Here is a 16,880-nt window from a genome sequence, read left to right as displayed (position 1 = left end):
GCAGACAAAAGACAACTTAAATGTGTTGTTTTCTCTGGGCACAAGCAAAGTAGATGAGAGAAAGCAAAAAAACAAAAGGAGGTGGCGTGGAGAAAGTAGGCTGAGAAGGGCCCTGTGCAGACCACGCAACACCTTGCTGTGTACCAAGACTCTACCTACCTTGTCCAGTGTCAGGTCAACGAATGCCAATGAATTCATACCTGTTTTTTCCTGATGGTGTAGTATATTGAGACTGTTCAATGTCTTGAGTGGACAGCTCTGTCCCAAAATGTTCTACGCTAGAAGTGTTAGGAGCAATTGGTTGCATCAACCATTCTCTGTCCGTCCACTTTAACTTTGTATGTTGTATAGTCTCACAGTGCGACTGATTGGGAACCGGCCTTAGGAAGGACTGGAGCTCCCCACAAGCACGTTAATTCTGCTCATTGAATCTTTTGTCTCCCTATTGTGCCAAACAGATTATGACACAGTTTAAAACTTCTATCAATATTTTCCAACATTTCTTTCATGGACCACTGATCTTGCAAGATTGGGGATAAAGGTGTCCCACCTGTGGTCAAATGAATTTGTGAAATGGGACATTGTATTGTCTTTCTGAAGATTCACAACATTCATGAGCATATTGAAGACACTGAGATTAACTTTATTCCATTTGTCTTTATTTTCACCCAGTGTTTCCTAAATTCAAGTGATCAGAGAACATGTCTTTTTGTTTATTTATAATAATTATTAATAGTCCCCAGGGTGTAGGCCCCACAGAACACACTTTAGGAAATGCTAACTTAAGCTAAAATATTGAAATAAAAGTGCTGGAGGGGACAGAAGTATATTTACAGAAAACAGAGCTTCCTCAGTGTCTCAGACACAAAGCAATAGAGACAACCACATATTATGACTGTGCACAAACAGGCATTGACTGACGTCCTTCTGAGCCAGCAGAAACACCACATTGGAGTCTATTAATAGTATTAAATAGTTATTAATAAATATTAAAATATAGGTCAGTGAATGTATCCATGTGGCACCATTCCATATGCTGTGATGGAGATGTCCTCTGGGGCTGGTGTGCTTGGGTGTCAGTCCAGCTCCTCCACTTCCTGCCTCAGTTTCCTCCTCTGTGAAGGGGTGGCAGGTACTACCTAGCTCATAGGGTTGTAAGAAGCCCATGAAATGCTGGCTGAGAAGTGCTTAGCACAGTACTTAGACTATACATAGTACAGCATTAAATAAATATTATTATAAAATATATAAAATTGTTCTTTTTCGCTTGGATTAACCTTGGGAGAATAGCAGGGTACTGAAATAGGACAATTATGTAAGGACTAAATTATCAAAGCTTCATTATTTGTAGCTTGTTATTTCATAAAGCAAGGTGTAGTTCTGGATTTATTGGCCTTGGTGGAGTTTATATATTTCTGGTGAACCTGAAAGCTTCTCTACTATGTGTCTACATCAAATATCAAATCAAATCAAATCAAGTCTAATCAAATCAACAAGGTACCTGATTGTTTTTCCAGACATAAAGTTCAAGAGCTTTTTTTTTTTGGAAGATAACTTCACTGTGTGATATCCTATTATAAATATTGCCAATATTTTGAATGAAAAATACTATTTTCAAGGAGAAATGAGGAAATTAAGAGCTTATTTCAGTGATTAGCTCAGTCAAAAAGTTTTGTTTATATGGTTTTGTTATCATTGATTCCCTGGGGAAAACAATAAAGTTAACAAAACTATTGCAGATTAAGTGTCACATCTAAGAGAGAGCTGTTTGGAAACTACTAAAACATTAAGAAGTCTGGTATAATATTTAAAACCTGTAGCTTTCCTATATTATATGATATGAGATTGATGTATGTGAAAATGTAAATTTTTTTGCCAACCTCGTAGTTTACTAGTGCATCTTTTCTGTTACCCAATATAAATGGCCTTTGTGCGTTTTAGTTGCCATTACTAACAAAGAAAAATAACTCCTTTTTATTGGTTTGTTGGAAGTTAAAATAATATTTTATGCATTTTATAATAACTTTTAAAGCCTCTGGTCACTGAGGTGAGAAATGAAATTTATTTAATCATCCGGATATCTTGTTATCATCTAGATAACACACAATATTTGATTGACTGGATTTATTACTCTGGTCATTAGTTATAGTAGGAGGAATTTGTTTTTTCCTTCTCAAAATACATTCCAGTGATAAGAAGTCCTAAGGGGTAAGAAGCATCTTTGCAAGAAATCAGAGAGAATATTACCAAGTTTAGTTCCTGCCCATCACAGGTTATTAAAATTTTGATTTGCTGAGGAATAATCCTGCCTGAACAAGGTTCCTCCCCTTTGACTCACCTGTGTAAATAGAAGCCTCTGTAAAACCCAAAACACTATTATATTAAAGTGAAAAACATATATTTAACTTTTTTATATAATATTGAACAAAAATGTTATTTTTCCTGTAGAATTGATGTTTAGCTCCCATATACATGAACATAAGGCCAATGGCAGTAGGCTTTTGTTATTTTATAAAATATGGTAGGTATCAATCATGCTGCAAAAAATGCTGCAAGAGGGGCACAGGCACGGCCAGATGTGGTGGTGGAGTCTGTTTAAGTCTGTCTTTCCCTCAGCTCATCTCAGAATTTTCTCATCGATGCAGGCAAAGAGCTAGGGACAAAGTAGGACATCGGCTTCTCTTGCTGTCTCTGAATTAAGAGTTTTAAAATTCAATGACCATCAGAGCACCTATTTGGGTCTCCTCAAGTCTCTCTCTTTTCTCCTTTTCCCTCCTTCAGAATGGAATCCCAAACCGTTCAGTAAACATTAGAAAATACACGTCCTGCCTCAGTCCTTACGCAGCTGAACTTGGGGCAGAATGGATGTCTTCCCTCTCAAATCAGTTTCCAAGTTTTATTTTTCTATGCTAGTCACAATCTGATGCATATCACTGTGATGTAATTGACTATGACTTAAACAGCACCAAAGGGCTGAATTGATCACCACAAGACAGATCTTAAAGAAATGTAAAAGATCATTTTTTCCCCTTTCAAAGAAGAAATATTTGGGGCTTTTAAAAGTAGATTCCTAAGGAGAGTTGAAAAAACAAATAGGTACCTAGGTACCTACTCTTGGGCCTCCCCAAACCTGGGTCTACCTAGTCCAGGCCATGATTTTTCCCAGTAGATGTTCCATGAAACACTAGTCCTTTGATCTGCTTCATAATAAAACTGATGTGAAATGAAATGAAATAAAATGAAGTACTTTGCATTGAGTCATGTACTTTTAAAATCATGAACATTATTTCCGTTTTTTAGAGTCTCCCAACACTTAGGTGTTTATAAAATATATTGTACAGAGGACAAAATCTTCTTGATTTTCAAAACTAGTGTTTCTCAGAACTGTTTGATTAATCATCTCCTTTCATAATTATTATAATTCCTCAGAACTAGTGTTCTACAGAAGTCTTATCATGAAATATCATAGTTCATTGATTTCCAGATGCACATTTTCTTCACTTTTTGACACCTCTGAAATGGGGATGCGTCTTATGTTTGATGATGTTCTGGGTTCAAGGAAATACGGTATTTCCCTTGTAACTTCAATGTCAGTTATGTGTGTTATTTAGTTATGATTAGGCTCATTTGAGAGTGAGAACAGTCCAAAATGATCGTGGCTTCAATAATGTAGACACTGATCTCTCACCACCAAATCTGGAGGAGGGTGGTCCTCCCCTCCAGGTGCCCTCCATGGTTTGGGTACCTGAGCTTCTTTCTACTTGTGATTCTGTTTTCCAGAACCTTTATATCCAACGGTTTAAGCAGGCTGCTCCATGTCTACTATATCCAAATTGCTGCCAGCAAGAAAGGAAGAAAAAAATCAATAAAAAGGAGCAAAGTCAAGTGCTAGATGTCTCTTAAGGAAAGTTCTCAGAAACTGCCAGTGACACTTCTGCTTACACCCCATAGGCCAGGACTTGGTAATGTGACCACACCTGGTAGCCAAGGGGGTTTAGGCAATGTACTCATTTTTCTGAGCTTGCATGATGCTGAGCTAAAATTGTTACAGTTTTCTTTCTTCCCTATGAATAAAAGGGAAGCCTATGAAAAGGGGGCTTAGCTCTCTGCCACGATGCCGTAACTGAATATTGATATTTACAAGAAGTAGATCAATTAAAAATACTCTTTATATAGAAATTGGAGAGAGATCAAAACATAACTCTTTCAACGTTAAGACATGAAGGCAAATATTTTTGATGATAAAAAATTCATTTTGCCTTTAGCAACCAAAAAATTAGCCCTCTCCCCTCCAGTATCAAATAGTTTAGAAGACATTTCTTGCTATTCATGGCCTTACATTATGAAGATCAAAGCAGATGATATTCTCTGTTGCCCTCTTTTGATTCTCAGGTTGCTTTTATTCCACTCCAACTCTAAGTTTCTGCAGTGTGGTCAGTCTAATGGTGTAAGAATCTAACATCGCCTGGATTTCTGATGCTGGTCTTTTAAGTTCTCATGCAGACACTCTAACGTGATCTGCTTGACATTTTCCACACTTCTCTTCCATCATCTAAAAAGCAGTGCTTTTAGTAATGGAACTCAGGGTTTGTTAACTTTTCTTATCAGATGATAATAGCTCTTTAAATAAAAAAATGGACTCTCTCATTAAAATTCAAATGTATAAATATTTTGGATGGATACATTTTCAAACAGACATGTAAATTCTAAATTTTCCTTTAAACTTTGAAGCTGTTATATACTTGTCAGAAGTCATTTTTTTTTTTGCAAGATATGGGCTGAGTAGCCTGACTTGTTCAACACACAATCATAAAACTTTTAAATAGGTAAAATTTTAGCTTTTACAGACATTTTACTTCTGTTGTAAAGTATCTATATATCTCTGATAAAATAGGAAAATGACAAATAGAGCATAGTGTTAAGGATTATAAACACCTGGGTCTCATTTCAGGGGTATTTCTCATTACCTGAGAGATCTTAGTATGTCATTTAACTTTTAGAAGTTTATTTCCTCATTCATAAAATAGAGTGAATAATATTTGCCCTGATTATATTACATAGAACTAGTAAGAAGATAAAAGAAAATACTGAGTATTAAAACACATCAAAAACTTTAAATCACTCTCAAAAATAATGTGTGTGTATGTGAATGTGTGTGTATACATAAGTGATAAAAATTAATACACAAACCCTTATTTGGTTGGAGTCCTGATTACTTATGGAAGTAAAAGTTATCACTGTTTAGGAAAGTTTGGAAAAACAAGGGTGTTGTTTTTCAGATTTTCTTTGCGTGATACAAACCGAGGAATTTTATAACATTCAGTTTGCTTTCACAGAAGGACAGCAGCTGAAATGGACTCTCTCAGGACTTTAACATGGGATTTTAAGACATAATATTATTGTACATTTGGCATTACAAACTTCCTGAAGTCCTTTTTAATCTTCCAGCATTTTAACACTATCAACTAATTGATCCTGGTTTTGTTTCCCCGTGGCTGGTATACAATGGGTGTTCCTTAGGGCTGCAAGCATGGTAATGCATAGCTGCCTTCAATGAATTATCTCAAAATTAATTTCACATAGAATCACACCCACACTTCAACATAGGAGGGACGTACAAGTAAGTATTCATGAGGTCAAATTTAAATAACATTATGCAATCTTTAATGTGGAGACCAAATGTCTGATCCAAGGTGGCAGAGCCTTTGATTGAAACTATTGTGCTCTCCTGTAACCCAGCAAAAGCATTCTGTGCATTGTTCTAATGATTTTGCACTCTGCTATGGTTCCTTACATTCAATTGCCATTTAAAACATATATGAGATAGAAATCCTACATCCCTACTACTTTACAGAGATGCCATTCAGGAAACATGAATGTACAAAATAAAAAAATGATGATAAATGTTATATAAGGGTTTGGCATTTTCTTATAAAGGATACAGGGATGCATTTGAAGAGATCCAACCTGTCTGCCTCTTCTCCTTTAGGCTTCTCTACCTGCAACACGTGATCTTCCAGAGTTTTTTGTTGCCTCTTATAAATGGCCTGGCTGGACTCACGGCCCCTTGGATCAAAAAAACTGCGCCGCGTCATGGGCCTTTTCCACTGCAAGTAATAGTCACTTTGATTACTTCCTTATGATTTTCCCTTTGACTCTAGACCCAGGGCAGTAATTAGAAGGTTTTAAAATTTAGAATATTTAAAAGTGATTGTTGGGTCAATTAAAATAAAATCTTCTTCTGACTATAGAAAGCAACTTGAAGATCATACAAAAAATCCATTTTTACTCTATTTCTAGGGCCCAGTTTTAAATAGAGAATAAAATAGAAGAGCAACAAAGAAAAGTTGCCAAAATCAGTTCATGCTTTGATAGTTAAGATCAGGTAATAAGAAGAATATAAGATTGCTTTTTGTCTATAATATTATCTATAATACTGATATGCATATATATACACATACCCATGGAATTCTTATATTCTTTTCTCCTTAAAAGATTTGAAAAATATACTTAAATATTAAAGTAATGTGAATGTAAAGTAAGATTTCAGATCTAAATGATAAGGGATGAAATGGATTTTATCTCATTTTAAATGAAAGCACATATGGAAGTTTTGACTCTAAGTGATATAACTGGGCTTTCAATCAGAGTAGCTTCCAAATGTGCTGCTGTTGTTTCAAAAGCATAAAGAACACCTATTTTTAGCTACTTTTCTATAAATTTGCAAGTCCAGTAGGTCACTACTCAAGCTAATCCCAAGATTTGGCCTCCAAATTACCTCAAAGGATTATTGGTTGTATCCCAGCAATTAAATTAAACCTAACATGATGTTAATTGGCTACAAAGATCTTTGTAAAACTAAGCTCTAGGTTTGAAGATAATTCCAAAAGAGTCTAAAACAGTCTGGCTACTGGATGCATTGTGAAATAAGTGCATAGTCTCTTAGAGAAGCCAGCTCGGAAGGGTAACACTCCTTGGGATAGAAAAGGATATAGTTTAAGTAGATTAGGACAGGGGAGGATCCTGTCCAAATATGCTGATACATTTGTTTAAATATCATTACTTCATAGTATCAGCTAATTTGCACTAGAAACAATGCCTTTGGTCAAGCTCACCTCTGGAATGGTTCCATCTGTGGGAACTCTATAGTGAACTCTATGCTTCTGCCGACTCCTTCCCCAGCATAAATGGTGTCTAGTTGTCAGATGTTTGACCTCGCTGCAGTAGGAATGCATATGGAGACCTCTTTGAGCCCTGTTTCAGATGAGCGGGAAGAGATATAATCAGATAAATCTTTTGTCATTTATTTAATATATCATACTTCCTTGGTGATATATATGAGAATCTTGCTTGAAGTTCAAGTTAGACCAGTATTTCTGAAGATGTCTTAGGGAAGATATTGGTGGTGAAATAGTAAGAGTAACTCGCTAAGCTAATTTGACAGTGAATTTTGGTGTCCCCATGTCACATCCCCACAGATGGCCTCAGCAAACGGCTAAATCTGGATCTTGCCCCCTACGTAATTCACCGAAACACCAGAGAGAGTTTTTAAAAAAATACTTTTGTGGTTTCAGAGGGCACAGTTTTATATTCTGTGTATTCAGTGAGGCAAATCAGGCTGGTGGTGTTTGTATTAAGTAAAGAATAGATTAGGTTCTCTTAAAGGTCTAGAAAATTATGTCAGCATGTATGGTTAAGATAAAAAAAATTGTCTACAAGTAACCTAACAGCTATAAAATGGAATAAATAAGATATTTAAGAATATATATATATATATATATATATAAAAGATTGCAGCCAAATAAAATTCAAGCAAGATATGAGACACTGAGGAGGTGAAGGAGTTTGGAATGGTGAGAGTGATTCGTGCTGCAGAGCAAGTTTGCAGATAGAATTACGTAAACAAGTAAAACAATAGAGTGTACCTCAGAGGTAAAGCCCCATGAACGTTTTCAAAAAAAGAGTGCCAACAATTTGCCAAACTGAGTCATCCATAAACCTTCTGGCTTTTTCTAAGTATTTCAGATGAATTTGGGTTAAATATTCACTGATTTAGAAATGTTTACATAAGAAAAACACTTGCATACCATTAGAATTTAAAACATTGGCCCTTTTGCTTGATATCTACAGATTCATGAATCTGGAAGAGAATTTAGAGGTCACCTTTTTCAAGTGTTTGGTTTTATATAACAGACACAAATAGGTGAAGGGACTTACCCAAAGCCAAAAGCTGAGAAGTCTCAAAAATGGGCCTGGAAGCTTGGTTTCTGACTTGACTACTGTGTTGCCTGCATTGTAAAAGTATTTTCTGAACCAAAGAACAATTACACTAACATTTTAAACATTTATACTTGATTCTGAACCCTTGTACTAAAAGTCAAAGCATCAAAGAATTTCTTTTTTTTTTATGAAATAGGAGATTATTTTCTTGAGAATAGCAGAGGTGGTAGTATAATGTCATTTGCTCCTGTGAAACATACCCTAGCATAGCAGTAGTTGGGAATTGAGAGAAAGTAGGAAGTTGCAGATTCAACACCTACTGAGTGTCTGAAATGTGCCAGCAATTGCACCACTGAATTGTACATATGCTTAGTTATATAAAATCCATGTATATACAGAAATACATATGCAAATGAATTATTTTAAAATGGATTATTTTAGAATAATTCTAAATTCCAAAATGAATTATTTTGGAATAATTCTAAATCTTGAGGGATTCCAGTACACAGACAATTTTGATGAGCAAAAGCTATAATTTCTGAGAAAACTGGATGGATAGAAGAAAGGTTATGACTTTGTTGTCTTTAATTAAGAGATTAAACCTTAAGAACAAGACTGTTTGAGGCATCCAACAACCACAGAAAATCTGTACCAAAATGGTACCCCCCAATTTTCTCATGACCTCATCACTCTGATTAGCCTATCATGGGAGTGTGATCAAAATGATAACAATGTGTAATTTTCTGCTACTGGTTGGTTAGTTTCTCTAGTCTATTATTCTATGAAGGCAGAATTGTGACTCTCATTTCTTGTTCCTCATGGCAATTTCTAGTGCTTAGTACAATGACTGTCACCTAGTAGGTGGCTGATAAATAGGGGAAAGGAATGAACTTATTAATAATAAACATACTAGGGGAAAAATATATATAAATAACAAGGTGAATTATATGTCTACTGTAATAAGATTAGGGTCATGATTTTCAAGAATATTGTGAGCACAAAAGTAGGCTGTGTAGCTTTTAGGTATTTTATAAGAGAGATTTGTATTAGTTTGAAGTCTTAATAATGGTCTACTGGGTAGTTAAATGGTCTCCTAGATATTAGCTTAAAAGCCAAGGATCTGAGTTATTACCATGTATCATATTAAAATGGATGTGTTTCCAATTAATATTTCTGTGGTCATCTTTTCTGATCTCATCAGTTATATTCATTTAAAATATATATATATATTTATCCATGACTATAGTTAAAATATGTTCTAGGTGCAAGAGATACAAACGTAAGTAAGATATGGCTCTTGCCCTCAAGGAGTTTCACTTGACAGATTTCTTAATGAAGAATTTGGAAGTATTTCGAGTATGAAAGGAACAAGGAACTGGAAAAGTCTTTGAAGTTGATAAAAAAATGGAGCAATGCTCAACCTGGACAAAAGTTATGATGGAAATGATGACACAATTGAACGTGCTGGAATACACAGATATATTAATGACCTTTTAATTTTAAATTACATGAAGTTTTGAAGACTAGTGTTGAATTCAAACAGAGAGTAGGTTATTAGAAATACCATGTGCCATTTGAATATTAATCAACATTCTATTTAAAACAGGTGTGGCAGCTGACCGAATAGCAATTCAGTCTAAGGGGCGATACACAGACAATCTATCGCCTCAGAATTTGATCTCTTGCTGTGTCAAAAACCATCACGGATGCAACAGTGGAAGCATCGATAGGGCTTGGTGGTACCTGAGAAAACGTGGGTAAATAGCTGCCCAACATGTGTTTCTAGGATTCTTATGAGGGCTGCTTGGGGTTAGAATAAGAAAAAAATATATTTCAAGGTCTTAAACCAAAAGATCTATAAATATATATGTTACTTCTGTATAAATATGTGTACTGTATTTGAATATACATTGTATTTAGTGACTACTGAGACTATCAGATATTGGAAACAATTCTTTGAAGAATGTATACATTTTTAGCTAAATTCATAGGAAGACACAAGTAAGCTTGTCTTCTTGTTGCTCTAGGCCAAACCGGTTCTACTGAGTCCCCATGGAAACAGAGTAGTTGATGTTACTAGTACCTCAGTTGAGACTTTCAGTTACCCAAGTAGATGAATAGATAACTCCAGGTTAAATTAGATTATGATCAGATGAATAAAAAAAGGAAGAAATTTGTAGTGGCCTCAACTCATCAACAACATTGTCACCGTCTTTATGAGAAAAGGCAGCTTGCATATCCTTGCTCTCATGTAGTCTGATAAACCTGCACAGCATCTCTGTGTCTACTCTAAGAGCTAATGTACTTAAATACTGAGTCATTTGGCTAAGAAAACTGCAACAGATAGCTAGTAGTGCACATAGGTACCACTTACCTGTTTTTTCCTCCTTTGCTGAGTGTGTTGTGTTTGCTATAGAATAGTTAGGTCCTATGGAAGCGGGGGTATTAGATATCAATGGGTGACAATAAGTTTCTTAAATCTGTTTTCATATATTTTGCTTAATAGGTGGTGTTTAAAATGGATAAACTGGGCTGATGCTTTCCTAGTAGTATTTGGCTGGCTTCTGTTTTGCACTATGATAACAATTAAAACTGTTTAGGAGCTTAAAAATATAAAATCACATTGAGACCCAACTAAATCTCATCATATTAGCCTTCTCAGAGTAACATAACAAAATACCATAAACTGGTTGGCTTAGATAACAGGCATTTATTTCTCATAGTTCTGGAGGCTGAGAAGCCCAACAGCAAGCTTTGGCTGATTCTTTTCCTGCTGAGAGCCCTCTTTCCTGGCTTATCCTTTCCTTGTGTCTTCATATGGCAGAGAGACAGCTCTAGGGTCCCTTCCTTGTTTAATAGGGACATTCATACATGATGAAGGCTCCACCTTCATGATCTCATTTAAAACTAATTATCTTTTAAAGACCCCCATCTCCACATACCATCACATTGGGGTTAGGGCTTCAAACACATGATTTTGGGGTGACAATCCAATCCATAGCACTCATTATTTTGCAGTAACACATTTAATGCAAGATTTTTTGGAAGTGTTTAGTATTTTTAATGGCTTTGCTTTTATCATGCTCCTTGCTCAGATTTTCTTACTCTATTGAATACTTGTATTTTCTTGAAGCAATTCTATTGGATATGTCTATGTCCATTTCAACAATGAATATATAAAAAACAAATTTCATTGTTTATTTTTCTTACCATCTTCTTCTATATTCAATGACTTATGTTAGAGTTGTAGCCAAATGATTTGTACTTTTCTATATTCAATTTCAAAATCAGAAATCAAAATTATTTTATCTTTTGTGTAATAGTAACATTTCACTTTATTTACTTTTAATATTATGTTAATTTATACTATTTCTCCCAAAGTATCATGAACTATAGACCCAAAATAATTGAAGTCTTATGAGAAAGTATCTGTAACTTAATACAAATGTTAAAATCCTTAATTCAGAAACTTCCATAATTTTAAAGGTTTTTAAAGTATAATGAAGAAATAAGAGGGGGGCAGGCAAGAGTGTTGTGTCATTGAAATGCTGTGTTGGGATTATCAACATTTTGAAAGTTATACATATAAGTAGCCATAATGATTTAGGAATACTTAATTCAATAAAATTGCATATATAAGATATCACGGTATTTTCCTAAGTATTGCATTTATTTTCTTTGCTTATTCCTCGTAGGCTGGTATCCCATGCCTGCTATCCACTTTTCAAGGACCAAAATGCTACCAATAGTGGCTGCGCCATGGCAAGTAGGTCTGACGGCCGGGGAAAACGACATGCCACAAAACCATGTCCCAACATCATCGAGAAATCTAACAGGATCTACCAATGTTCTCCTCCCTACAGAGTCTCTTCCAACGTAAGTCTAAATGGCAAGAATCAACAATGGTTAACTTTCTCAAAAACATGTGACTCTGTTATGACTAAAACTACTTAAAAACTGTAATTTTCTAAAGTAACGCTCTATTTTCAAGTATAATTTTTGGCGTTCTTAAAGTGTCCATTAAAAACTTCCAGTAAAAAGGCAAAGGAAATAGATTTTTAAAATTATGTTTTATTTTATATATATTTATATACTTGAGAAATAAAAGCTAAATCAAATCCTTTTTTCATTGACTTTTTTGTGACAGTGGCTCATTTTATTAATTCTTTCCCCTACTCAACAAAACAATTGAAGAGGACATAGCTGTAATGGAGAAAAGACCCTCTCAGATTCCAGTTTGTTGTGTTAAAAGCCTGTGCAAAGTTTTTTCCAGAATATCAGAGTTACCCGGACCATCTCACTTTCAGAATGTCTGAACCTTCAGTGGCTTCCAATTACCTGCAGAAAACAAATCGGTATTCTTACCATGACATACATGACTCCCCATGATTTGGTGCTCACCTACACTTGTACAGAGTCATGCTGGCTAGCACCTACCCTTCTACTGTCCGTAATTCTCCTGATAAATAGGACTACTATCTGCTCTCTAGATATACCAGTTTCTTCCACACTGCTCTACTTAGCCAGGTGGTGATTCCTCTGACCCAAATTGCTATCCCACCTATTTGCATTTGGCAAAATGCCCCACATGTGTCAAGGCCCGGGTCGAAACTCCATTTTCTTGACTCCTAGGTAGCATGAATTTCCCTTTCTTTTCTGCATCCCTGGCACTTTGTGCTTATCTCTATAATAGAACTTAGAGCATCATCCAGTTAGTTGCATTACTGTCTGTCTACTCCACCAAAATGTAAATACCTTGAGGTTAGGTGCAGGGTCAGTATTAGCTTCTGTCCTAGTTTCCTGTATGTATTCTGTGATCAATGTATGTAAGTGAATGAATGAATGACCCACCTTTTTTCTAAGGTCTGTATTACACAGTGGGTGATAACATAAAATAGAAGTATTTTATGCTAAAGCTACACTGAGGGACCTTACTAAACAATCATCTGGCATCATTCTTGTGATCAGAGAATGGAAATGGCACTAATCTCCATTGATAAAACATGGTTTTAACTTAATTTCTTTGTGACCATGAAAAGTTATTACTACATTTTCTCTTCATTTAAAAGTTATTATCAGTGGTAAAAGTCAATGAAACAAATGGTGCATCTTGTCATAAGCAATTTCATCAATGTGGCATTTCACATGTGAATATTTTAAGGCATGGTTAAAAGTAAATTACAAGTGGTCAAGGCACATTGGATTGATTGTGTAACTCCTAAATTGACCGTAGAACACCTAACATTATGTACTTAACAATACATTTATTGTGCTCTGATAAAAATAATGATGCTTATTAATATTTTTCCTTCCAGGAAACTGAGATAATGAAAGAAATCATGCACAGTGGACCAGTTCAAGGTAATCTTAAATGAAATGAAGTTGTATCTTATTTATGTCTTTAATAAACAACATTAAATTTTAACTCATGTAAAAGGAGCTTAAAAAAGACAGAAAATTTTTACTTTTTGAGTGTTGATGAGAGTTTAGCAGTTCTCAAATCAATGCAATTATAGGAGATATGCTCACCCAATAACTTCATTAGCTGTCATTTTACTTTAAGAAGGTAGACTCACTCAAATACTTAAATATGAAAGATATATTGGACAAAATATTCTGCCAAGTTTTTTCCAAGTGATCATGGGCCAGACAGTCTTACATAAAATGTTAAGTCATGGAGCTCATTTAAACATTCAGTTATGTTTAAGAATCATATATAAAGTTAGAAATTTTCTAAGCTTCATTTTAAATGGATTAGGAAATAGATTGAAAAAATATCAAGGTTTTGCAGTAGAAAAGAGTAGTTTTTCTTTTTCTATAAGCTCAACATAAACCAAATTAGCTAGTATGATTTTATGTTTTATGAAAGGCTTCTTTATTTTGAACAATTTTATAAATGTGTTGTGGGAATAAAATAACAGTAAATAAGAAAATAATATGCTGATTTACTATATATTGACTTTTATTTTTAACATACAATTTTGGATACAGAGTTCCTATGCTTATTTATTGAATTTTATTTTGCAACAATGCAAGAATAAAGATGAGTGCGTAGTGTACATTCCTTGTACTAAATATTGCCTTGAAATGCATGGAAGAACAAATGTAGTGAGGCCTAAGATGGAAATTCAGGCTGTGAATACTAAGTAAATTTAAATTAACCAAATACATTTAAATAAACCAAAATTAAATTTAAAACATTTGATATATACCTAAGGAACTATAGGTCTGTATTTATTTTTGTTTTTCTGAATGCTGACCTAATTAGTATTGCTTCCACAGCTAGCAGGAACCATTGGTTCTAAAATTATGTCAGAAGAATTTTCATTGATTATTTATCACCGCTTAACATTTATTGAAAAAATGAAGCTTACATTAAATGTGTCCCGAATTTAATTTTAAAACTTAACACAAAACCTAAAACAAATGAAGAAAACACGTTTTTCTCCTTAGAGTTATGCAATGTTTGTTGGCTGTGATAAGAGCTGGAGAATTCACGTGCAATTTAAATGTACACCTCAGTAAGTGGAGTTTGTGTGAGAAACTTAAAGGAACAAAAGCATTTGAACTCAAGGCTGAATTCGAAATCCCAATTTTGACATTTGCTACTGCAATTAATTTGGACACATTATTTAACTTCTCTGATTCTTCAAATCATTGTATTGCTGCTTCAAGTTTCTTTCCATCAGTCAAAAGAATTTGGACAGTAATTGTTTAAGATGGAGAACACTTCAGGTTTGTTTTATGGTCAGATATTTAAATGCTCATGCATGTCACATCACGAATCAAAAATAAAGAGATACTATTGGAAAACAATGAAGTTGAAATCCAAATTACTCTATATCCGTTTAACAAATGTTTGTTGAGAGCTTGCCTCCTGCCAGCCTGAGCCAGGAGCAGGGATAGATCTGCCATCAGGGTGGGTTCCAGCTGCCCTCAGGTGTGTGCTAATCTGTGTAATAAGTTTCCTGCAGTTTCTGAAAGTAAAATTACTCTTTAGTAGCTTATATTCATAGCTATATGTTTATAGGTTCATCGAGTCTGTTTTGATGCCACCTGAAGGAAGGAGCCACCTTCAAGGTTTTTGGGATGGCCTCTCACCCAAATTCAGGTGTCAATGTTTTTCAGCAATGGAGAGCATTTTATTCATAGTGTTTAGAGAGTTGAGAAGAGCTAAAGGAGTCAGTGGTTCAACAGAAGAGAAAAAACACTAGCAATACCTGCGCGTATTTATAAATGCTAGTTGACTCATCTTGCTATAGATGCAACATGATTGTCTGGACATTGTTGCCTGGGCTAACATAAAACATTTTCCTCTTAGTACAAAAGAATTTAAAAGGCAATGGAATGATGAATAAATAACACTATGGGCATAAATCATTAGGATTAAAAGTATGTTTAGGCATTGGAAAGAGAACAAAAGTAAAGATCTGCATGGACCACAGTTACAAAAATTCTTAAAATCCTTTGGAATGTGTTTTAAAGCAGATAAAGATGATTTAAGCTCTTTGAGAATATTTGAACAGCATTAGAAAAGGCATGGAACATTAAAAAAAACTGGAACACTGAAAAGCTATGTTTGGAGTAGAAGCTTCATTTTTGAATATCTATCGAATGCTAGTGACCTTAATTCTTATTTTATTTAAAACACATGTCAAACTAAGATAGACAAGCATTGCACACAGTTATCAAGGTTGTACTTATCTAGTCCCAACTAAAAATATTTTCAATTCACATTTTCTAGAAGAGAAGTTTAAAGTCTTCACTGTGAATTGCCTAAGCCCTTGAACAAAGCAGTACACAATACAGAAAAGAAGTAAGCTAGGTTGGGGAATGAAGGAGAGCTTTATAAAGTGTAAGCTCTTACTTTCTAAAGAATACAACATTGGCTTAGCTCTCCAGAGCTGCAAGGATGAAAGCTTGTCAGAGTATTGTTTTGCCAAGGATTTGATTTTTATTCAAATTCACCAAGGAAGAGTTTGTATGTACTTCTAAGGATTAAGGACAATTACTTTAAGCCCTGTTTACTAGGTTCACCCTTCACTGCTGGCTTAATTGGAATTTTAGAGACTCGTGGTGAAGGCCAAGGTTAATGGAATAGTAGCAATCACTAGCCAAGCGTCATGGGCCTTTGCTTCAAGGGGCTCAGTTCCTGGAAATAGTGCTTCTGTCAATTAAGAATACATGGTGTTCTAAAAGTATAATGTGTAATTAAGTGATATTCTAAAAAGCTAAAAGTTGTTTTATAAGAGAACAAGAAAATATTTCAGCCGATTAAAAATTATGTAGGAAAGAAAATGAAGCTGGATTGCATTCTTGGATTCTGTTCTTGGCGATTTTTCCATTGATTGTTCTGTGAGAATTTCTAAGGGTTTTACAAATAATTGTTTAAAACCACATCACTTATCTTGTTGGGTTTTATTTCAGCTATAATGAGAGTCCATGAGGATTTCTTCCATTATAAGACAGGGATATATAGACATGTTACCGGCACAAATGAAGAATCAGAAAAATATCAAAAGCTTCAGACACATGCAGTCAAACTCACTGGGTAAGGCCATTTCTTAAAATCTTCATTGAATGTTTCTGTAAAATGACCTGAAAATGTATACAGTGCTTCACAATTTCCCTTGGTATAAAGGTTCTGATGTGTATTAAAA

General features: G+C 34.7%; 1 protein-coding gene across 5 annotated transcripts in view; it reads left to right on the top strand.

The window, feature by feature from the left end:
* TINAG (tubulointerstitial nephritis antigen) overlaps positions 1 to 16,880 on the top strand; it is a 78,514-nt gene that overhangs the window by 16,439 nt on the left and 45,195 nt on the right. For all 5 annotated transcript variants that reach the window (XM_057493988.1, XM_057493989.1, XM_036916332.2 and 2 more), the window contains 5 exons: positions 5,990 to 6,113; positions 9,827 to 9,977; positions 11,916 to 12,096; positions 13,536 to 13,581; positions 16,648 to 16,771. In XM_057493988.1, coding sequence (XP_057349971.1) covers positions 5,990 to 6,113; positions 9,827 to 9,977; positions 11,916 to 12,096; positions 13,536 to 13,581; positions 16,648 to 16,771 — 626 coding nt within the window. The remainder of the gene's footprint in view (positions 1 to 5,989; positions 6,114 to 9,826; positions 9,978 to 11,915; positions 12,097 to 13,535; positions 13,582 to 16,647; positions 16,772 to 16,880) is intronic.

Source organism: Manis pentadactyla, chromosome 16, assembly GCF_030020395.1.
Source record: "Manis pentadactyla isolate mManPen7 chromosome 16, mManPen7.hap1, whole genome shotgun sequence".
Taxonomy (NCBI): domain Eukaryota; kingdom Metazoa; phylum Chordata; class Mammalia; order Pholidota; family Manidae; genus Manis; species Manis pentadactyla.
The sequence above is the reverse complement of the archived record's forward strand: the minus strand, read 5'-3'. Positions and strand labels throughout refer to the sequence as shown.